The following is a 23,521-nucleotide window of genomic DNA, read 5'->3' as shown; positions in this document are numbered from 1 at the left end:
GGGGAATTGAGACGGGTTGTGATGTTGGGACCCCAGCATTTGCAGAACGTTGGATTTTGAGATGCTAGGAAACTCGCCCCAGGAGACCTTTGGGATTCCATATCTCAGCCTGGTAAGCCCTGGGATTGTGGAGCTCTGAGATCCCAAGAATTGATTTTTAGGGGAACAATGTAATAGGGGAACTAGTTCCTGCATCTGGAAGTATAGGAATCAGGGAGTTCTGAAAGCCAAAGCTCATAGTTCAGGGATGTGGGAAGTTGGGGGAACAGGTATCTTGGCTCAGGGAGGTGCAGAGATCAGAGAGCTCCAGAGACATAGTGCAAGTATTTGAAGGTACAATGGGCTTTGGTGTGCAAAATCTCACTTGGGGTTTAGGCATCCGAGGCTTTGTAATGGGCATCAAGATTCTCCAAAGCTGTGGATTCTGTCTTTCTGGGCCTCCCCCTCACTGCGAGCAAGGCAACAGAGCCACAAGCCCTGGCCCCTTTGGTCTCAGACCCCGGAATACATCCAGCATGGTTAAGGATAAGCATGGTTAACCATAACTATGGATAACCATAAGCACGGTTGAGGACCTAAGAACGGCAGGTGCTTACTCTGTCATCCCTTCCATAGGGCTGGGGGTGGGGGGCTGGGGCTGTCCACACCCAGAAGGAAGGGCAGGCCTTGGCCAGCTTCTGGGTGGCAGCAGAGTAGGGGCGGGGCCCTGGGGGTGTAGGTATTTAAAGCCTCCCCGAGGTTGCTCCCCAGCTACTAGCTCACTGTCTGCCACCTCTTGGACACCCCTGCCACCATGTGGTTCTTGGTCCTGTGCCTGACAATGTCCCTGCGGCTGACCGGTGAGTATAGTGGATCTGGGAGAGGGAAAGGGGCCCTGACTCTCATGAAACCCTCACCCACCCCCTGCCTGCATAAGGCCTTCCCCTCTCACCAGGCAGTGCAGCCCATTTTTCCAGCCCTCAGTCCAGCCCCGACAGGGTACCAGGGGCCTCCTACCTCTCCCATTCTCACCCCAAAACCTTCCTTAGCTCTCCACACTGCTCATTCCTCACAGTCCTTACTGCCACACTGGCCTCCTGCTTCCTCAGACAGTTACCAGACAGGCACAGCCTGGGGCCATCTCTGTCTCTGTCTTTGGGGTTCCCCAATTCTTCCAAGGAGTGCCCCCTCCTCACCGGATCCTGGGATCCTAATCATCCCCTCCCTCCTCCTAGTTCTCTAGGGTTCAGTGCTGTGGTTCCTGACCCCCTGGGTGACCTTTGCCATCCAGCTGTTGGCTCTCTGCCCCATCCCTTAAATACTGAAACCTTCTCAGAACCTGAAAGTCCCATCCTAGGCATAGAAGTATCTAAGCCTGAGGCACCTTAAGACCCCCCCTCCTCCCAAATTCTTCCCTTCTGATCAGCGACCCTCTCTTTTGGGGTCCTTAACACTGGTTCCTAGAACACTTTCCTCCTCTCTGAGCCAACACCTCCACCAAGGCCACCTGTCCCCCAGGCCAAGACCTCCAAATCATTCCCAAACACCTGGCCTCCACATCACAAGTTGCTCCAGATGCTGCCTTGTCTCCTACCTGATCCATGGGATGGGTCTATCTCAGAAGAAAGTCTCCCCACCTGGGACCGGCTGCCAACACAATTAAGGGATGGATGGAGAATTCCAGACCCTTCCCACACCCCTTGCCATGTCCCCAGCCCCCCAGTCTGCTCCTTTACGACCAAGGTCCCTTTGACCTCAGAGCACTGCTCTGTCTTTTAGCCCAGGACCTCCCAGCCCCAGGGTCCCCTCCTACCTGCCCTGACCTAGCACCCCTTCCACAGGTACTGTGCCCCAGATTCATCCCCAGGCCATGGGATACTGGGGCTGTGAGAAGAATTTCCAACCCTGGCAGACGTTTGTGTACAATTTCACCGATAACAGGTGTAGGGGCATCCTAGTGCATGCCCCGTGGGTGCTCACAGCTGCCCACTGCATAAACGAGTAAGTGGGGCAGAGGGTCTGGGGAGGGGGCAGGAATGAAAACCAAGCACTGTCCCGGGTTAACCTCAGGGGAGGCTGGGGGGCTCAGGGAAAGAAAGACATTAATGGTCTATGTCATGGAGAGTGGCAGGGACAACCCCAGGAAAACCCTCCATTGGTACCTGTGTCTCTCTGTCTCTCCTTGTCACAGTGCTCCTATGTCTCCCCCTCCAGTCTCTCTGTGTCTCTCTGTAACTGGCTTTGTTGTGTATCTGTGTGACTAAGATTCTTCTCTGTCTCCCTGTCTTTGGTCTCTGGGCCACTGTGTCTCCCTGTCTCTGTCCATCTCTGGGTCCCTCTACTGCATCCCTGTCACTGTATGTCTCACCCTCCATCTCTGTGTCTCCTGGTCTCTGCCTCACTCCCTCTCCCCCTTCACTGCTGAGCACCCCCCAGGATGGGACTGAGGGGGACCCCAGAGGAAAGGAAGAGATTGTCCTACCATGTCTCTGTGTGAGGGGGGTCTTCTCACGTGCCCAGCCTCTCCTTCCAGGATAGTGATCCACTCCAGGGGGATACAGGGAAAGGCTGGTTTCAGCTGGAGCCTAATGGGAACCTTAGAGGAAGGATGGGGGGGGGGGCGGAGAGGAAGGAAGCAGAGGAGGAAAATGAAGAGGAAAAGGAGGAGGAAATGTAGGAGGAGGGGGGAGGAGAAAGAGGAGAAAGAGGAAGGAGGGGGGGGAGGAGAAAGAGGAGGAAGAGGAAGGAGTGGGAGGAGGGGAGAGGGAGGGAGGAGAACTCTGTCCTTGGGCTTGGGACCAGGTCACCGTCTGCTGGGGACTCCACCCCACAGCCCCAGCTACACCTAAGCAGGTCCCAGGCCCCTCCCCCGTCCCTCCCGTCCTCCCTCCCTGTTCTCTCTCTTGCTGCCTCTCCCCCCCAACCCCCCCCCCACCCCCACCTTTTCTCTTCCTCTCCTGTCTCCTTTGTGCTCCTTCTGGCTCACTGTTCTCCCCTCTGCCTCATTCCTGCTTCTGTTTCAAGCTGTCTCTTTTTCACTGCTTCTCTTTGTCTCTGGATCTGCCCTTCATGCCGTTACAATCGTCTGTTTTCTCAAGGTCTCTATTTCTCCATGACTCTAAATCCTTCCTGCACGGCCTCTCTCCGTGTTTACTCCTCGCTTCTCTCTCTCTGGGACCCTCCCCCATGCTCCCTGGCCCCATCTCCTCCCCCTCCTCTCTCCTCATTCCCTGGGACCCTCTCTCTCCCCCAGCTATTACCAGCTCTGGGTGGGTCGCCGCAACCTGTTTGAGAGGGAAGGCACAGCCCAATTATTCGACCGAGTTACAAGCTTCCCCCACCCTGGATTCAACCTGAGTCTCCTGGAGAACCACACCCGCCTTCCGGGAGAGCACTACAGCCGTGACCTCACGCTGCTCCGCCTGGCAGAGCCCATCCAGAAAAGAGAAACTGTGAGGATCCTGAACCTGCCCGTCCAGGAACCCGAATTGCAGAGCATCTGCTATAGTTTTGGCTGGGGCGGCATCCAACCTGGTAAGCATACTCCAGGGCCAGACTGTGCAGCCTGGAGCCCAGACACTTGGGTGTAAGGAAGAGAGGGCTGGGGACCCGGACTCCATGGTCTGAGGTAGGAGGGGCTGAGGAGCCACCAGGAGTCTGGCCACAGCCCTTTTCCCCCCCCGGGTCCTAGTCACATACATAGGCGATGTCCAGTGCCTGGACCTCAGACTCCTGCCCAGTGATGAATGTGCCAAGGCCCACTCCCAGAAGGTGACAGATCACATGTTATGCGCCAGACCCTGGGAGGGCAACAGCGACAATTGTCTGGTGAGCCAGCCTGTACCCTTGGGGCCATGCATGGCTTGGCGGGGGGGGGGGTACCAGATTCAGAACTGGGGTGGGAGGATTCACCAGGCATCTGTCCCACTGCGGGGCCCAGCTGTAGCCCCGCCCCCCAGGGCCTCCGCGCCTGCCCTACCCTGTCCCGCACCCCATCCGGCACTACCCGCACCTCCGTCCACACCACAGTCCACCCCTTTCTCCGTGCAGCACGTATCAGCTCAGCATTCATCACGTGCCCAACACCAATCTAGCCCCTGAGAAGCCCGCAGGGACCAGACAGAGAACAGCGCCCCTCCTGGGGCCCCACTGTGCCAGGGGGCACAGGCAGAAACAGTGAACCTGACCCAGAAGGGATAGTGCATGTCAGGAGGTGACCCAGTGGAGCTGGGAGAGACAGCAGGTGTGACGGGGGAGGAGAAGGCGTGCAGAAGGGGAGACAGGGAGGAAACACCTGCAGCAGGTGAGGGTGAGCCGTGCGGAACATGGGGGAAGAGGAGGCGGGGGAGGCGGGCCTGGTGTGTGTGAGGGTGTCAGCGGGGCCAGTGTGGATGGAGCCCAGGGAGCAAGGGGAGGGGGGAAGGTGACGCCAGAGGGAAGAAAGGGGCCTCACCTGGCACCACGGGGAGGACGCGGCCGTTCCTCTGAGGGACCCAGGGGCCGTGGGCGATGTTGAGCAGAAGCAGGACAGGGCCTCACCTCACGGGTCCCTCAGGCATCTGTGCGGGGGTCAGACCACAGGGCTGAGGAGAGGCGGAGCGAGGACTGGGCTAGCCGGGGTGCAGGCAGGGAGGGAGAAGGGGTCCACTCCTGATACCTCTAAAGGGAGCCCTCAGGGTGTGCTGAGCGAGTGCGAGTGAGGAGAGGGGCAGACGGGACTCAGGATGATGTGAGCTCCGGCCCCAGTCTCTCAGCTGAGCAGCTCCAAGGAGACACCTACACTCACGACGTCACCCCCTCACAACACGCAGGTGGGAGCCCAGCCTCTCACCTCCTCAAGCCCCACTTGAGCCCAGCATCTTCCACCAAGAGCCCCGCTCTTCCTCTTCCACCCCCTGGGTCTGTGAGTTCCCCAGTCTCTGGGGCACACCCCTAACTTCCCCTCCCCCAACCCATCCCTCCCCAAGCCTGGCCCCTCCTGCTACCTGTCTCACCCAGTGTCCCTCCGTGTCCATTACCTAGTTCAACCTATGTTTGCACTTGTCCTGACTGGACCCTCACCCCAGCCTTCTTCACCCACCTCTGTCCCTCATTCTCCCCCTCTATTCCATCCCCGTCCTGCCCCAGTGGGTCATTCTCATCTCAGAACTGACCGTGCTCCTCCCATGGCTCCCCAGTGCCCTGTGGAGGGGTATCCTGTCAAAAAAAAAGCTGTTTCGGAGAAGTGACATCAGAGATGAGTCCTGAATGTAGAAGGTCCTGTAGATGGATTCCGCTCCTCTTCCCCACTGACCTGTCAGCTGGGACTATTCTCCTGGACCCTGCCCCCTGCACAGAAATTGGACCCTGAAGTCCCATCCCCAACGACCAGGACTTGAGCCACTGTCATCTTTGTTGGAATCCCGCTGGCCCTCTGGCAATGGACTCTGGAGAGAACTGTGTCCTCTCCTGGGGCTGGGGAGTCGCTGTCTCGAGCTCTGTGAGCCCAGGTGTTAGACCTGGGGCTCCACAGGCAGAACCCGGCCGCCACCGCTGACCTTTGTCATTCTCTCCCCCTTGTGCTGCAGGGGGACTCAGGGACCCCACTGATCTGTGATGGTATGCTTCAAGGACTCACGTCCTGGGGTCACATCCCATGTCGCTGCCCCGCTACGCCTGCTGTCTACACCAAAGTGATGCCCTACGTGCAGTGGATAAAGAGACCATATTGGCCAACCGTGGAATGCTCCTGCCCTCCCCCTCCCCTTACGCAAATCAAGTACACATGAAATTCTGGCATCCTCTGGCTTTTCCAGATGTGGAGGACCCACCCAGCCTGTGTCCCGAAGTGGAAGGGTGTGGGAAACAGAACACCACAATGACCAGAGGCGCATATTCATTCAGGCTCCAAGATGTGAGAGAACTCGAGATCGAGATTGTAAGGTTAAACGCAACCTGAGAGGACCTGAGTGAACCGCCCTTGGGAAATGTGGTCTGTTCTTTAGTACGCACATCAGGATGTTTTGTTCAAAGGAAGCCAGCTGTATATAGCACCGTGCGTTCACTCCCTTCTTTGTCTTTGCTTCTGTCGTAAAGACTCTTCTCAGAACATACGTATCTGCTAGACTGCTCTCCTACGCAAGATATGTACAATAGCTGAATCAGATGTACATTGTGGACATGCTTTGCTAAGTGTCTGTTAATCATTGCTGATCTGTTTTTCCTGAAAACGTATATAAGAAGATGTACAATAAACCTTGGTGCCTCGGGCTGTTGGCTCGGGGTCCCCTGTGCCTCGCTACACCGTCATCTCTTTTTCTCAGTTCCTTCGCCGCCCCAGGTCCACGGCCCTTCGCCGCCCCAAGTCCACGGCCCTTTGAGGTCGACAGAAGGGGAAGACCAGTGGTTTTGCAAAGGGGGCAATTCCCACCCACTGCCACCTCCAGGGGACCTTAGGCAATGTCTGGAGACATCAGGTTCGGCAGAGACACCCTTAAGGCAGGGGTGGCCGTGTTCTTTGTGGGACATGTGCTAGACCATCCCCATGAGGCCCCGAGCGGAGTAGGAAGTACAAAGCAGACGCATGGACACCAAGGATGCAGTTTAAAAACAGCCATGAGTGAAAATGCAAGAACACACCATGAGTTATGGAGCATAATAGCTTTACATAAATTACAACGTGTGCTCACAAATACTCATTCTGCAGAGCACAGTCAAGTCACGATGTCCAGTGAAAACACTAGCAGGGGTGCCTCTCAGGCGTGGGGAGTGGGAGTGGATTATGGGGACAAGAGGGAATGGTCAGTGGAGGGTGTGAGTCGGTGAAACGGATATAAACACAGTGGAGGGGCCGGTCACGGATGCTGAGTCAAAGGTCCGTGAAGCAAGGAATATAGTTTCCTCAGCCCCCTCTGCCCATGAGACCCCCAAAGAGAGGGGATCAAGAGGGAACTGAGGTTGAAGGGGTGCCTGTGCACAGCACTCGAGGCAGACCCCCTCAGACACCACTGGGGGGGTCACGTGATGCAGGACGCTTGGGCTGTCGCCTAGGGACAGGACCCAGGCTCAGAGACACGGACTGGGGACAGAGCTGTTAGGGAGAGACAACCCCCCCCTCCCCCCACACGGGCACATGGGCGGCGACAGTGACTGAAAAGCTCACTCTGGGACGTTAAGTGCCAGCCAGACATCAGGTGGCTGCTGCTGACCGAATCCTGCCCTGTGGTTGCTGAGTTCCATCTGTGGTTGGTGAGCATGAGGTCTGGCTGGCGGGCTCTTGGTGCGCACCAAGGCCGTGAGGACCCAGCCTGATGCTGTAGGCTGCTGTGGGTGGGCACACCGCTCCCCCACACCCCCACCCAGCTCGTCAGGGCCCTGGCAGCCTCCCCCGCATCTGCGCTCCCACCCGAGATGGCCCATCTCAATTCCATCCACAAGCAATTCCGCAGCAACCCATCCCCAGTCTCAACCCCTCTCCCCCTCTGACATCTTTCCCCAGCTGAGGAAAAGTGTTCCCTCTTCTTCTCAGGGCCCACCCCAGAGATGAAGCCCCGCCCCCAGCCCGACGCGCACAGCCAAGAGGACCCAACCCACCGCGGGATGCAGTGGAGTCCTTCTCCCTGCAAGATGGCTCCCTGCCAGGGTGGTCTGCGCTGTGTGCCATTAGAGATGGGGCTTTGGCCACCGTTGGCCTGGACTCCTGGAGGCGGGGTCAGAGCACAGCGGAGAGGAGTCAGGGCTCAGGGTGGGGCCAGAGCTCAGGGGGCGGGGTCAAGACCAAGGAAGGTTCTGGAGGGTGAAGCCTGGACAAGGTCTCCCGTGAAGAACATTAGAGGTTGGCCTGAAATCATTGTTACACTGTATGTTAACTAACCTGGATTTAAATTAAAAAAAAAAAAAAAGAAAGAAAGCTAGAGATTGGAACCCCTCTTCTGGACCCTTCTGACTTCACACTTCACCTCTCCCCAAGACACAACAGGTGCAAACCTACCTGGGTGCACACATCATCTCACATTTGCAGTCTCCCCCTGGCCAAGACGGGTCCTCTCTTGCCCATGCAAGAGTTGTGGGAAGTCTCTGGGTCCGTCGAGTCCTCGGGTGGGTCTGAAGCCATTAGCTCGGGTCTGTCCACCCTCCCTCTCACTCCGTTCTTCCACTGTCTCCCAGGAGATGTCTGGGCAGGGAAGGGCGGCAGAAAGGGCATTTCCTCCTGACCCTCAGACTTCAGCCCTGAGACGCAGAGCCTAGAGACATTGAGACAGGAGTGGGAGACAGCAGGGAGACAGAAAGAAAGTGTCAGCGACAGTTCTGAACAGTGGCAGCAGAGGGAAGATGGCATGACAGTGACAAAAAAAAAATCAGAGAAAGAGAAACACAGCGTGAGATTCAGAAACGTGGAGATGCGGGGGTGGGGGGCATAGAGAGAGAGAGAGAGAGAGAGAGAGAGAAGGCAAGAGTGTCAGAGCTGGACCGAATCAGGTGATGGAGATACAGAGCTGGACAGGAGAGCTGATGAGTGTTGTATCTGGAGGATACAGAGGCAGAGGGACGGAGGAGGAAAGAGGTTACTGAGCCGGAAATACAGACTCAGAGACTCACAGATGGAGAGACAGAGACATCAGAGACCCAAAAGTTGACATGGGGCCAGAGAGGCAGGATGCAGAATCCACCCATCACTCACTCACCCGGCTAATCTGGGCTGGACTGGCCTCGAGTCTGCCACTGTTTCCAGGAGCTACACTGAGGCTTACAAGCTCCCCTTTGCAGGGCTCTCCTACCCTTATGGCTGGGGAACACGTGCCTTGGGGTCAGATACTGCCATCTTACAGTCCACCCCCTCCCAGCCCACCCACCTCCCAGACCCCAATCAGGGTGTTTAGAGCATGATCCAGGGATGATCACTTTGAGAGTGACTTCTGATCCAGAGCCCCAAGCTGCTTTCACCTCCAGCTAGCACCCCCTTCTTCATTTCTGCAGGTTTCCCTACCTCAGTTTCCTTTGAGTTAGGGTTATTCACTATTCTTTGTCAACACCTTGGGTCCTTTATATTCATCCATTCCTCTTTTTCTTTCCTTTTCCTTTTCCTTTCCCTTTTTCTTTTTCCTTTCCTTTCTTTTCCTTTCCTTTCTTTCCTTTCCTTTCCTTTCTGCTCCTTTCCTTTCCCTCTCTTCCTTCCTTTCTTTTTTTATTTCTTATATTTTATTTTTAATTAAAAATTTTTATTTTAGAGATAGAGTTCAAATGGGAGAAAGGGCAGGAGAAGAGACAGAGAGAAAGAGAGAGAGAGAATCTTAAGCAAGCTCCATACTCTGCACAGAGCTCTGAGGGCTCAGTCTCACCACCGGGAGCTCATGACCTGAGCCAAAATCAAGAATTGGAGGCTCAATTGACTGAGCCACCCAGGCACTTAAAAGATTTTATTTTTGGGGCGCCTGGGTGGCGCAGTCGGTTAAGCGTCCGACTTCAGCCAGGTCACGATCTCGCGGTCCGTGAGTTCGAGCCCCGCGTCGGGCTCTGGGCTGATGGCTCGGAGCCTGGAGCCTGTTTCCGATTCTGTGTCTCCCTCTCTCTCTGCCCCTCCCCCTTTCATGCTCTGTCTCTCTCTGTCCCAAAAAAATAAATAAAAAACGTTGAAAAAAAAATAAAAAAAAAAGATTTTATTTTATTTATTTTTTTTTTTTTTAAATTTTTTTTTTCAACGTTTATTTATTTTTGGGACAGAGAGAGACAGAGCATGAACGGGGGAGGGGCAGAGAGAGAGGGAGACACAGAATCGGAAACAGGCTCCAGGCTCTGAGCCATCAGCCCAGAGCCCGACGCGGGGCTCGAACTCACGGAGTGCGAGATCGTGACCTGGCTGAAGTCGGACGCTTAACCGACTGCGCCACCCAGGCGCCCCAAAGATTTTATTTTTAAATAATCTACACACCCAACATGGCGCTCAAACTCACAACTCCAAGATCAAAACACATGCTCTACTGACTGAGCCAGCCAGGTGCCCTTAATCTAATTATTTAAAGCTATAAATCTGCTCCGCACAAGTTTTCAGGTCATATTTTTTATTGCTTAAAGTTTGTTTATTTATTTTGAGAGAGAGAGTGTGTGTATGTTTGCATGAGAGAGAGCTGGAGAGGGGCAGAGAGAGAGAGGGAACGAGAGAATCCCAAGCAGGTTCCTTGCTGTCAGTGCAGAGCCCGATGTGGGACTTGATCTCATGGAGAGATTATGACTTCCTGAGCTGAGATCAAGAGTTGGACTGAGACATCCAGGGGCCCCTCATATGTCATATTTAATTTATCATCCAGTTTGAAGGTGTAAAAATTTTCCACTATGACTTTTTCATCCATTTTTGTCCATTATGATTTCATTTTTATCATGAATTACTCAGATGAGTGGTTGAGTTTTAACTTCTGTTTGTATTGGTATTATGTCGATGTGTATATTGAATTGAAATTTTCTTTCATCCTGGTTGGAGAATGTGGTCTGTGTGATACCAAATCCTTTGCATGATAGTGATGTTGAAATCTCATACATCCATTTCTCCCTGTATACTTCTACTAATTTTTATATTAAGTGTTATGAAGCTATCTTATTAGAAATATTCAAATTTTGAATTGTTGCATTTGTTATACAAATTTTTATGAAGAATTATTACTCTGTAGTGACCTGCTCTGTTTAGTGATGGTTTTAGTATTAATGCCTAATAGGACTGACATCAGTAAAGCTATACTATCATTCTTAGGGGTAATATTTCTTGGAAAATCTTTCCTGATCTTTTGCTTTCAATTTTTCTATGAGCTTTTGGTGCGTCTCTAATAAACGGCACAGAAAAACTTTTAAAATTTGTTTTTTTAAAAATTTTTATTTATTTTTGAGAAAGAGAGAGAGCACGCAAGCAGGGGAGGAACAGAAAGAAAGGGAGATACAGAATCTGAAGCAGGCTCCAGGCTCCCAGCCATTGGCACGAAGCCTGATGCAGGGCTCAAGCCCATGGACCGTGAGACCATGACCTGAGTCGAAGTTGGACACTCCACCGACTGAGCCCCCAGGTGTCCCAAGCTGTGGGTTATTTAGAAGCGTATTTCGAAAATCAAAACATGTGGGGATTTTCTGCATAATTATTTTTGTCCCGCTTTCTGCTGTAATTACCTTGCGGGGTCAGACAACATACTCTGTATATTATAACTTTGAAACTTGAGAGTTGAGACTTGCTTCATAGCTCAGTATCTGGTCACTTTTTGTAAATGCTGTGTCAAGTTTTTTATGAAGCTATAATTTTTTTATTGACATATATAGAGTGTAATATCCAGGTTTCAAGTGTATACAGTTCAATGAGTTTTGACAGATGCATGAACCCTGTAGCCCTCACTCCTGTCAAGTTCTAGAAAATTTCCATCACCTCAGAAAGTTCTCTCACATCATTTCCCACTGTTTCCACATCTACTTCTCCTTCTCATCCCATGGTTAGTTTCATCTGTGCGAGAATTTCATGTATAAAAGGAATCATACAGTGTGTGGTATTTTGTATCTGGCTTCTTTCACTCAGCATAACGATTGTGACAGGCACCTACGTTGTTGGGTATCTCAATGGTTAATTTCTCTTTTATTAGTGAGTAGCATGCTATTGAATGAAGATGTCATAGCTTGCCTATTCACCCTTTCATGGACATTTGGGCTGTTTCCACTTTGGCTATTATGAGGAAAGTTTCTATGAGCATTCTTGGCAAGTCTTTTTGTTTTGTTTTGTTTTTTTTTTCATTGCTCTTACATAAATACCTAGGGGTGGACCTACTGGTCATGAGGTGGGCATACGCCCATCTTTCTCAGAAATTGTCAAACTGTTTCCCAAAGCAGTTTACCATTTACACCCCGTCATCAATGTATGAGAGTTACAGCCACTCTACACGTTAACCAACACTCGGTACTGCGATTCTTTTTAATTTTAGCCATTCTGGTAGATATGTGTGTTTTGGACGGATTGTGTATTCTTCAGATACGGGGTGCAATGTTCTATATGTAACAATTAAATAAAGTTTTTTTTTTAATGTTTATTTTTGAGAGGGGGGAGAGGGGCAGAGAGAAAGGGAGACACAGGATCCGAAGCAGGCTCCAGGCTCTGAGCTGTCAGCACAGAGCCTGATGCGAGGCTTGAACTCACGAACCATGAGATCATGACTTGAGCTGAAGTCTGATGCTTAACTAACTGAGCCACTCGGGTGCCCCTAAATAAAGTTTGTTAATCCTATTGTTCAGATCACCTGTGTCCTTATTCATTTTTATCTTGTTTGTTGTATTTGCTTCCTTCCTTCCTTCCTTCCTTCCTTCCTTCCTTCCTTCCTTCTTCCCTCCCTCCCCCCTCTCTCTTTCTTTCTTTCCTTCTTTCTTTCTAAGGCTCCATGTCCAATGTAGGGCTTGAACTCACAACCCCGAGATCAAGAGTCACATGCTCTACCAACTGAGCCAGCCAGCCCCCATTCTACTATTTTCTAAGAGCTATCTTTATTTTTTTATTTTTACTTTTTTTAGAGAGAGAGCAAGAGAGAGAGCGAGCATATGAGCAGGGGAGAGGGGCAGAGGGGGAGGGAGGGAGGGAGAGAGAGAGAGAGAGAGAGAGAGAGAATCTTAAGCAAGCTTCACACTTAGTGTAGACCCCAGCATGGGGTTTGATGCAAGCCTTGGGATCCTGACCCAAGCTGAAACCAAGAGTCGGATGCTCAATTGATTGAGCCACTCAGGCACCCCTGAAAAACATCTTTAAGTCCTTTTTGATGAGTGGGGATGGTTTTTTTTCACTTTTAGTTATTTTACTCCTTACTCTATATATTTTGAGGAATATCTCCAGATGAATAGATTCCCAAATAATATACTTATGAATATATTCTTGAATAGAAATTCTTAGTAGTATGTTCTTATTAATATAATTTATCAGGAAAGAGTATGATAACAATTCCTTGGGCCCTCAGTCCCCCCCCTCCCATCTCTGCCCTCAGTCTCCATATCTCTCCATGATTCTTCTCACCATCCCCTAGTTACAGCAGCAGGGTTCTGAGGCAGATACAAATGAAAACTTCCTAAAATGCACTTAGGAAGAAAAAACCAAAATAAGTCAACCATAGGTAAATAAACTAAGCAAGGAAAAAACCTCATTAATTTGCCATTTGCTGACTTGACTTTTTTGAAATTGGGTAACATCCACAGAATCAGATTCTCTTAACCTCTCAAACATTATCTCCTTCTTTGGGAATCCAATGGCCCTCCAATAGCCCAAGGAGGAAAAGCTATTTGCTAGAATCCTTTGAATTGGAATGGGAGCGAGGAGGACAGTCCAAACAGAGCCTGTGTTTCTCTTAGACTTTATTTTTGGGCTTAAGAGAAGGGACAAAAGTGAAACACCAACTTTCTCCGCCACTGGTAAGGCTGGGTCAACATTGTGCCACTAGGGGGCACTGAGTACAGGAAAAGATTCTTGGTGGGATTGGATTCCTGGGGCTAAGGGAGAAGGGGGTTGGGAACCTAGACTGCTGGGCCTGAGGGAGGAAGCTACTGGGAATCCAAATTCCTGAATCCCTTCTGCAGCCTATATTTAGGGGTTGAGTTTCTTGGGTCCAAGTTCTAGAAGTTAATTGTCCTGAATGGTTTTCTGTATCCAGTCAGCGAACTTGCAGAGGTTGGTGTAGACGCTTGGCACATAGGGTTGGCCACACTGGACTTGTCCAAAAGACACGAGGCCCTGAAGGGACCCGTTGCAGACCAGGGGGCCCCCAGAGTCACCCTGTTGTTGGAGAGAGAGGGAGAATCCAAAACACGGAGAGGTGGAGACAGATTGAAGTCAGAAGGAAACCAGTGACACCAAGAGACTCAGGGAAATAAAAGATAACCGCACACACCTCAGAGGTCCCTTCCAGAGCCCTGACCGTAGGGAATTCTGCTCCCCTAGGTCCCAACAGCCGCTCGATTCTCCTGGGTTTGTCGTTATTCTGTTTGTTTGTTTTTTAATCTACCCCTATGGCTTGTTTTTCTGTCTCTGACTCCCAGAGTCTCTATGCCTCTCTGCATCTCTTTGCATATTCTGGTTTTTTTTAAATCCCCTATTTCTCTTTGCATTTCATCTCTATGAGTCTCTCTCTCTGTTTCTCCCTGAGGTATTTCTGTGTGTGTGTGTGTGTGTGTGTGTGTGTTTGCCTCCACTATCTCTGTCTCTATTTCTCATTCTCTCTTTGTTTATTTTTACTCTCATGTTTATTTCTGTTTCTCCATTCATCTCCCCGTGTCTGTTTCTCCCCTGTACCTCTGTGTGTCTCTGCCTCCCTCCTTGCTCCATCTCCCCCACACGTCCCCTCCCCTCCTTCCCCTGTCCCCCCTCCCCTCCTTCCCCCGTCCCCCATCTCTCACCCTGCAGGAGTCCTTCCGGTCCTGTCCTCCACCGGCACAGAACATGCTGGGGTGAAACACGGAGGCATAGAACGCGCTGCAGATCTCCTCGGGCACCACCGAGATGTTCACGCACTGGAGCACTTGGGGCTGCCTGCCTGCGACGCAGAGCCCAGGGTCAGCCCCTCTGGCCGGGAGGAGAACCCCTCAGAGAGGGCGGACACACGCACACTCGTGAGCTCACCATTCATCAGCTGACCCCAGCCAGAAACGAGGCAAGAATCCCCAGCGGTCGGGCACTGGGAGGCGATGCTGATGTTCTGGATGGCATCCGACCCGGGCACCGACTCTTTCAACTTGATGAGCATGAGGTCGTTGGCGATAAAAGGTTTGTTGTATTCTGGGTGCTGTATGGAGAAGCTGGCCTCCATCATCAGGCTGCCTGGTTCTTGGCTGGCCTCAAGACTGTGCAGTCCCAGACCGATGGTGTAGGACCTGAGGGCCATGGGGGACGCATTAGTTTTGTGGCAACACCGTTATCTCCACAACCCCATCTCCCCGCCCCCCCCCCCTTTATCCCAACCCCATCCTCCTCGCTAAGCGCGGCGCCTGGAGCTACCCATCTGTGATTTCAAATCCTCGCCCACACACCCAATTTACCCAGCGACAAGAATTTGTCTTAACTCACTGGTGACTCAGCAGCTGAGCTGGGATTTCGCTCTTGGGCTGCCTGAGTCTTTCCAAAGCCAACAGCCCCCACTTCCCTTGCAGAGTCTTGCTTTACAGAGGTTTCCGCTCTCAGCACCGAGGCTGAGCTAAAGTTACTTCCAGGCACCCCTCCTCCCCACCCCCGCCACTCCATCCACCCTGCCCCAGGCCCTTGCCTCCGCCCCCACCCAGGCTGGCACTCACTTCTGGAAACAGTGTGCGGCTGACAGCACCCATTGCGGATGCACCAGGACGCCCCCGCAGAAAAATTCGTCTTCCGTGAACAGCGCCGCCTGCCAGGGCTGCGAGTGCGGGATGCAGTCCTCGCCGTTTATGATGTGGTTGCCGCCACCCGAGGCCTGGGATCCTGAGGGCGGATCAGGGATGGGGGCGGGCTCCGGGTGGAAACCGGGCTCCCGGGCATGTGGCCACGGGCTAGGGGCGTGGTCATGGCTTCAAGGGTCTCGTCAGGACCGGGGATGGTCTCAGGGTGGAAACAGGGCTCCTAAGCGCAGGGATCGATGCGGGGGCGTGGGCCCGGCTGGCGGGCAGGCTCAAAAGGCAGGACTAGAGCTCTTGGGGGCGGGGGTCACAGTGCAGGGGGGGCGGGGGATCACAGCGCAGGGGGGCGTGGCCAGTGCCGCGGGGCGGGGATGAGGGCGGGGCCAGGACCTCATGGGTGGAGTCAGGGATCCCAGGGGCCGTGTGAGGAGCGCGGAGGCCGGCTCAGGAGGCGGGACTAGACCTCCCGGGGGCGGGGTCCTGGTGCAGGGATTTTCTGGGCCAGATCAGGCTTCCTGGGGTGGGATACGACTCCGGAAGCGGAGATCAGAGTGAAGGAGAAGGGTCTGTCTTCCAGGGGAGTTTCAGCTTTGAGCCAGTCACACCCATCTCCAAGACCCACCTGCCATCTCCTCTGTCTCTCCCTCCCCCCGCCCCCCGCTCCCCGACAAGTGCCACACTAGCCTCGTGCAGTACCCGGGGCCACAGTCCCCTAGCGTAAGCAGAATCCCTCATATAGGGTGCAGAGACGAGGATGACACAGTCAGACGCTCAAGGAAGCAGTGTCGCTCTTGGTGGCCCTCAGAGTCACTCCCTCCCCGGCTCAGCCTCCTCCACAGTCGCACCAGCGACAAGCCGGCTCACACAGAAACCCCGGGGCGACGTGGGCCCCTGGGAGTCCGTGGATCAGAGACCCAGGAAGTAGGCACAGGTTTCCGGCAATGGGCGACTCCCCCAGAAGCACGACCTCCCTGTCAGTGGCACCCTGGGCTTCCCGTGTCCTCACAGCGTCATCCACCGTTGTCACTCCGCAGCATATTCCGAGGCCCAGACCGTCTGACCTTCACCCAGTAACACAGTGACTCTCACGGGTTTGACCACACAGCCCATGCACCGTGTCACACACAGAGGCGTGCAAACCACACACACACACACACACACACACACAGTACACCAATGGCACACACAGAAACTCCCTATGATACAAGGAATCCCATGTGTGTAACCAGAGAGCAACGGTCCCGGTTCTGTCACACAGGCAGCTTTAGTCATACCCAGGAGGACACTGAGTCATGCCTGCACAGTGGCAAACACTGTGCCCTCAGGCACAGACAGCCACACCCACAACACACACTCAGATACCTGTGACACCAAGGATGAGGTACCCCAGGAACCAGCCCCAGGGGTTTCCTGCTGTGGTCATCACGCCAGCACCTGGACAAGAGGGTCAGTCTCTGGTGAGTCTGGGGGACTCACAGCCCACATCTCTCCGTCTTTCTCTGTCTCCCTCTCTTACTGTCCCCTTACGGATATTATTGGTCAGACAAGGACCTATGTATGCCACCCCTGCCCTCCAACACCCCCATCGTGGTTTGGAGATCCTAGCCCTGAGCCCCAGAACCCAGAGAGATTTAGAGAGGGAGAGAGAAAGAGGGAGAGAAAGGTGGAAAGAGAGAGAATTAGGTGGAGGGGAAGCGACGGAGGAAGTGTCCCTGTGTCTCTAAACTGGAAGAGTAGGAGCATGGAGACGTGGCCCGCGGGTCGGACTTGGGACAGAGACAGAGCACTTGCGAGAGATAATCAGAGACAGACTGAGAGCCAGAGTCACGGACAGAGATATTCAGAGAAACAGAAAGAGCAGAGCCAGAGAGAGTGATGAAGAGACATTCCTAACTAGAGAGCGCGAGAGACCTTTTTGGAGAGACCTAGAGACCCAGGGTCTGGGGGCTGAGGTTCACAGTGACGCGGAGCTGTAGGGAGCCTGCGCCCTTAGGGGCGGTGGGCGGGGGGGGGGGGGGGGGGGACGCCCTTAGGGCGCGGGGACGCTCACCTCGCTGCCTCTGGGCTCCGGTATCTTGCGCTGGGCTGTGCTCCCGCCTGCTGCCTCCTGAAGGGGCCCCCATGGGACTTATAAGCATCCCTGGCTGGGCTGGCCTGCCCCCTGGGGACACATTCCTGGGGTCAGGTGCCGCAAGTTTCCATCTCGAGCTCTCGGGGCTGCCCTGGTGTCAGGCTAAGGTCAGGGGGCTCGAGGGGCTGGGAGCAGCGACCCAGAGGGGACTCAGAGCCTCACTTCTTTCTTGGTTCTGTGTCTCATTCCCTCGTATCCGTATTCTCTCCTGTTCTCTCTCATTTGCTCTGTCTCATGTTCTCTTATTTTCCCTCTTACTATCTCTCTCTCTCTCTCTCTCTCTCTCTCTCTCTCTCTCTCTGTCCCCTGCTGTGCTTCCCCAGCAAACCTTTCTGGGTTCAAATCCAGACTGCATCATGGTTTACCTTTGAAACCCTGGGGTGACTGAATCCCTCTAAGCCTCCATTTCCCATCTGTAAAACAGGGGCACTGTTATTCCTCGCTCCCCAGATACCTCCAAAGACATAGCGCAGGGAAAGTGCCTTGGCATCGTGTCAGGCATATCGTAGGTGCCCAGTAAGTGGGAGTAAGACGAAGCCCTCGCTCGGTAAAGAGCAATTGCACACCTGCCATGCTCTGAGCTCCTGCTGTCCCGACTTGAGACGCAGGACGGAGCAAGCAAATTCTGGTGCTCGCGGGGCTCACATCCTAGTGGGGGAGACAGACAAGCAGAAAAAGTGCAAGGCAATATCTGGCAGTCGTGTGTGTGCAGAGAACACAGGTGACCGTAGAGGGACGGGGGCGGGGGCGGGGGACCTTCTGCGGACAAGATGATGGTTGGGGAGACAGAAGAAGGGACGTTTAGGTTGACAGCCGCCATGCCATGTGAGCCTTGCAGGAAAAAGAGAGAACTCGGGGTATGCGAGGCAGAGCAAGGAGAAGGAACGGGGCAGATGATGCAGGGGTGTAAATGCTGGGGAAGACATTTGGGGTTATTTTAAGGGCAATGGGTTTTAAGCACAGGGGTAGAAGGGAGTGACACGATCTTATTTACTTTTAAGACACATCCTGTGTGGAGAAGAATGACCGTAGGGTGAGAAGGGAGCAGACACCGACACGAAGGCGGAAGGTGACAGCAGCCCAGGTGGGCGATGCTGTGGTCCAGGGAGAAGAGGAATGAATGGGCGCAGGGCTCATCCCGGAGGTAGAGTCGACATGCTGACCGACAGGTGGGAAATGGGGAGGGAGGGGAAAGGAGGCGCCCACGGTGTCTCCGAGGCTTGGTCTGACCACTTGTGGTGCCATTTGTGGAAGCGGGCAAGGAGGTGTGGGGGCAAGGGCTGAGCCGGGGGTGCCTGTCGGGAGCCAAGCGGTTGGATGCATGGGCAGGCAGAGGTCAGCGCTGATGAGAAGCAGTGGGGAGTCAGAGCGGAGAAGTGGTGTTTAGAGTCACGGGGTTGTGTGAGATCACCTAAGGAGCAGGTGTGGACAGCACTGATGAGGGGTTGGGCAACAGATGATGGTGGTGATGAAGCATCAATGTCTGCGCTCCTCTCTGTCTCTCTGACCCCGTCGCTCGCCTTTTCTTGGTGCCTGTCTGGTCCTCTAGCTCTGTCTCCAGTTATCTGCTTGTGTTCAGTCTCCTGGTGGCACAGAGTCTTACTGGGCACAGAGAGAATTGTAGCCTGCTCCACCCTGGAGAGCCACAGGAAACGTATCCTGACCACATGCACAACGGCAGGATGGCTGTGGGCTGTAGGGACCACCATGGGGGACATGTCCCAGCCCCCCTGCAGCAACAGGGTTTGAGAGGGACCTCAGCAAATACCAAAGGAGCAGAAGTTAAGATGGAACCCCACGCACCAAAGGCCTGGACACTCCCCCCCCCATTTTTCTAGCACCAACCAAGTTGAGTTTTCTGTCGCTACCTTGCAGAGGAGGACAGGAGACCCCAGAAGTGACTGAGCATTTCCTGCCAGGTGGATTTAGATCTGCCTGGGTTTTAGACCTGCTTCACTCAACACAGCAGCCACCAGCCACAGGTGGCTATTGAGCACTTGAAACGTGGCAAGTGTGGTAGAGCAACGAGCTTTGAACTTTTATTCAATTTTAACTAGTGTATTTATTTTTGTTAATGTTTATCTCTTTTTGAGAGAGAGACAGAGACAGAGTGTGAGTGGGGGAGGGGCAGAGTGAGAGGGAGACACAGAATCCGAAGCAGGCTCCAGGCTCTGAGCTGTCAGCACAGAGCCCGACGCGGGGCTCAGACCCACAAACGGTGAGATCATGACCTGAGCCAAAGGCAGACGCTTAACCAACTGAGCCACCCAGACGCCCCCAAATTTTAACTAATTTAAGTGTAAGCATTGAATCCTGATTCAGTTTTTGAAAAGGTCTTAAGCACATCTGGAACCATCTGGCTACAAGAATCTACTGTTTCAAATCTAAGTTTTATAGGCTCTGCGTAGACATCAATTATTTCTAAATTTTTAAAAATTTATTTTTGAGACAGAGAGAGACAGAGCATGAGCGGGGAGGGGCAGAGAGAGAAGGAGACACAGAATCCGAAACAGGCTCCAGGCTCTGAGCTGTCAGCACAGAGCCTGACGCGAGGCTTGAGCTCACAAACTGTGAGACCTTGACCTGAGCTGAAGTCGGACGCTTAACCGACTGCGCCACCCAGGCGCCCCGACATCAATTATTTCTGATGAAAACTTAGTATTTGGATGGGGATGCTGTTGCAGGTGTAAAGTACTCAGTGGATTTTGAAGACTTGGTATAAAAGATTGTAAACTATCTTATTAATTTTGTATTGATTACATGTTGGAATGATCATAATTTGGATACGTTGGGTTAAGATAAAAATATTACTGGGGCGCCTGAGTGGCTCATTCAGTTGAGCATCTGACTCTTGATTTCTGCTCAGGTCATGATCCCAGGGTCATGCAATCAAGCCTCGCATCAGGCTTTGCACTGAGCATAGAGTCTGCTTAAGATTCTCTCCGTTCCCCCCCCCCCCCCGCCACCTCTCTCCCCTGCTCACACACTCTCTCTCTAAATTAAAAAAAATAGGGGCGCCTGGGTGGCGCAGTCGGTTAAGCGTCCGACTTCAGCCAGGTCACGATCTCGCGGTCCATGAGTTCGAGCCCCACGTCAGGCTCTGGGCTGATGGCTCAGAGCCTGGAGCCTGTTTCCGATTCTGTGTCTCCCTCTCTCTCTGCCCCTCCCCCGTTCATGCTCTGTCTCTCTCTGTCCCAAAAATAAATAAACGTTGAAAAAAAAATTAAAAAAATATATTACTAAAATTAAACTTTTGCTTGCTTTTTTCCCCCCTTTTAGAATGTGACTCCTAGAAAATTTTAAATTACATATTTGGTTCATCTTCTATTTTGATTGGACAGGGCTGATTTGGAGAACATAGGAACCAAATCAAATAGATCAAAGCTTAAGTGGTATTAAGTGATCTTTTTAAATTTTTTATTATTTTTTTTAATGTTTTTTTATATTTGAAAGAGAGAAAGGGAGAGAGGCAGAGAAAGGTGGAGACAGAATCCAAAGCAGGCTCCAGGCTCTGAGCTGTCAGTACAGAGCCCAATGTGGGGCTCGAACTCATGAGTTGTGAGATCAGAGCTGAAATTGGACGCTCTACCCACTCAACCACCCAGGCACCCTGGTATTAAATGATCTTAAGTGGAAACTGCCAGAAGCACTTTTTAAACTGGTTGTGGAGGTAGGGGAGGGGATGCAGTAACATTTTTCCCCCCTGTTTTTCTTGGTCCCCAGAAGAGTCACTGATCTCTAATAAAAAGTTCTAGAAAGAGCAGATCCTTGGCTGGGCTGATCTACAATGGCCCTCGGCTGTAAAAGAAAACTAACGTGCAAACTTGGTCTAAAAGACTTGTGATCACACTCAGAGTAGAAGCTAGACTTTTCACCATGACACAAAGGCCCACACATGCTCTGTCCCCCTTTGTTCTTGCTTTGACTTCATCTTTCTCCTTCTCCCCCTTGCCCATTCCAGCCACACCTGCCTCCTTGCTGCTTTTTAGATATGTAAATCATGTCCCCACCTCAGGACCTTTGCACTCGCTGCTGGCTGCTGCTTCTACCCAGAATGCTCTTTGTCCACATATCTACCTGTCTCTGCCCTTATTCAAGTTTCTTCTTAAATATCCCCTCCCCAGAGGATCCTTCCCTGACGGCCCCGTGTCTAGAGTGGCCCCATTTCTTTATCCTTATTAACAGTATATATGCCCTGATTATCAGTATAAGACTTATCTATATATAAATCTATGTCAATTTCTTATTGCTGCTGTAACGAAACATCCCAAATTTACTGGCTTAAAACAACACCGATTTATTCTCTTACAGTTCAGAAGGCCAGAAGTCCAAAGGCAGTCTCACTGGACTGGTTCCTTCTAGAGGCTCTAAGGGTGACTCCATTTCCTTGTCTTTTCAGCTTCTGGAGGCACCTGCATTCCTTAGCCCGTCTTGCCTCTTGCCTCTCTCTTGTAAGAACCTTTGTGGTTTCATTGTGCCCAGCAGCATAACCCGGCATAACCGCCCCATCTGGAGATCTTTAATCAGACCCGCAAAGTCCCCAAGTAAGATCGCATATTCACAGGACACCCTTGTGATGGGGATTATTTTATCTGCTGCAAAATCACATGACGCGTTAATGTTTCACCTGTTCATGGTGTCTGTCTCCTCCGCTGGAACACAAGCTTCTCCATGAGGATAAAACATCCCTGCCAAGGTCACCATTGTATCCCCAGGGCCAAGAACAATGCCTGGCGCGTGGTAGGTTGTTAGTAAAGACTCCCTGAGTGAACAAATGCCCTCGAGGAGGGAAGAATTAATGCCCTTTCCAACAAATTGATTTACAGACACAGAAACAATTTCCCAGCTGATTGCACACTGATGAAGAGACAGCCTCTCAAGGTTCAAATCTCAGGTCTGCCATTCACTAGGTCAGTGACCGTGGGCAAGTTACCAAGCCTCTCTGTGCCTCTGTTTCTCATCTGTGAAATGGGAATAAATATATTACCTGTCTCATGGAATATTGAGAACATTCACTTAGTTAATACCTGTAAAGCAGTTGGTGTGGAGTCTGGTGCACGTGGGAAGTACTTCCTAAGAATTCACTTTCATGGGGCGCCTGGGTGGCGCAGTCGGTTAAGCGTCCGACTTCAGCCAGGTCACGATCTCGCGGTCCAGGAGTTCGAGCCCTGCGTCAGGCTCTGGGCTGATGGCTCAGAGCCTGGAGCCTGTTTCCGATTCTGTGTCTCCCTCTCTCTCTGCCCCTCCCCCGTTCATGCTCTGTCTCTCTCTGTCCCAAAAATAAATAAACGTTGAAGAATTCACTTTCATTATTAATATTAATATTACTTTGCAAACACCTGAAACAGTATTTCACGAGATGTGACGCTAACCTAACGTGAGACTCAGATTTCAATTCTTTTGAATCAATAGCCAGAAGTGGGATTCCTGATCATATAGTAATTCTACTTTTAATTTTTTGAGAAACCCCCACACTGTTTTCCACAGTGGTAGCACCATTTTGTATACCCGCCAACAGTGAACAAGGATTCCAATATCTCCATAGTCTCACCAATGCTCCTTACTTACCTCTGTTGTCGTTGTTGGGTTTTTTGCTGTTGTGGGTTTTAAATTTTTTAAAAATTTTTATTAAATTTTTTTAACATTTATTTATTTTTTGAGAGACAGAGAGAGACAGAGCATGAACAGGGGAGGGGCAGAGAGAGAAGGAGACATAGAATCCAAAACAGGCTCCAGGCTCTGAGCTGTCAGCACAGAGCCCGACACGGGGCTCGAACTCACAAATCGGGAGATCATGACCTGAGCCAAACTCGGACACTTAACTGACTGAGCCATTCAGGCGCCCCTTGGATTTTTTTTTTTTTTTAATTGCCATCCTAACAGGTGCAAGGTGATACTTCCTTGTGGTTTCCATCTCCGTTTCCCTGGTGATGAGTGGCATCATTGTTTCATATACCTGGTGGTCATTTCTGTGTCGTCTTTGGAGAAATGTCTGTTCGAGTCGTTCACTCATTTTTAAATCCGGTTATCTGGTTTTGTAGGGTTTTTTTTTGTTTGTTTGTTTGTTTTGCT

General features: G+C 52.0%; 2 protein-coding genes and 1 long non-coding RNA gene across 5 annotated transcripts; 2 read left to right on the top strand and 1 right to left on the bottom strand.

The window, feature by feature from the left end:
- Window positions 1-764: 764 nt before the first annotated feature.
- LOC123578678 (kallikrein-1-like) lies at window positions 765-6,259 on the top strand. Of its 2 annotated transcripts, XM_045441691.1 has the most exons (5): window positions 765-839; window positions 1,821-1,980; window positions 3,233-3,513; window positions 3,671-3,807; window positions 5,547-6,259. In XM_045441691.1, exons 1-5 carry the CDS (start codon window positions 794-796, stop codon window positions 5,745-5,747), a joined length of 825 nt encoding a protein of 274 aa, XP_045297647.1. In that variant the 5' UTR covers window positions 765-793; the 3' UTR covers window positions 5,748-6,259. The 2 variants fall into 2 exon arrangements, with proteins under 2 accessions (XP_045297647.1, XP_045297648.1); XM_045441692.1 differs by lacking the exon at window positions 3,671-3,807 and having other exon boundaries at window positions 5,547-5,659.
- A 7,034-nt stretch (window positions 6,260-13,293) lies between these two features.
- KLK4 (kallikrein related peptidase 4) lies at window positions 13,294-21,871 on the bottom strand. 2 transcript variants are annotated; one of them, XM_045441688.1, is made up of 7 exons: window positions 21,759-21,871; window positions 17,369-17,479; window positions 16,681-16,752; window positions 15,241-15,403; window positions 14,573-14,823; window positions 14,350-14,486; window positions 13,294-13,729 (listed from the first exon to the last, which is right to left on the bottom strand). In XM_045441688.1, the coding sequence occupies exons 2-7, from the start codon at window positions 17,454-17,456 to the stop codon at window positions 13,577-13,579; spliced, it is 864 nt and encodes a 287-aa protein (XP_045297644.1). In that variant the 5' UTR covers window positions 17,457-17,479; window positions 21,759-21,871; the 3' UTR covers window positions 13,294-13,576. The 2 variants fall into 2 exon arrangements, with proteins under 2 accessions (XP_045297644.1, XP_045297646.1); XM_045441690.1 differs by lacking the exons at window positions 15,241-15,403; window positions 16,681-16,752; window positions 17,369-17,479; window positions 21,759-21,871 and adding an exon at window positions 15,017-15,145.
- On the top strand, window positions 14,588-21,865 carry LOC123578679. Its single transcript, XR_006702451.1, has 3 exons — window positions 14,588-14,716; window positions 18,451-18,593; window positions 21,761-21,865. It is a non-coding gene; the product is annotated as an uncharacterized LOC123578679 (long non-coding RNA).
- Window positions 21,872-23,521: the final 1,650 nt, after the last annotated feature.

The sequence above is a fragment of the Leopardus geoffroyi genome, chromosome E2 (genome assembly GCF_018350155.1).
Source record: "Leopardus geoffroyi isolate Oge1 chromosome E2, O.geoffroyi_Oge1_pat1.0, whole genome shotgun sequence".
In the NCBI taxonomy this organism is placed as follows: Eukaryota; Metazoa; Chordata; class Mammalia; order Carnivora; family Felidae; genus Leopardus; species Leopardus geoffroyi.
This window is presented reverse-complemented; position numbering and strand designations above follow the sequence as displayed.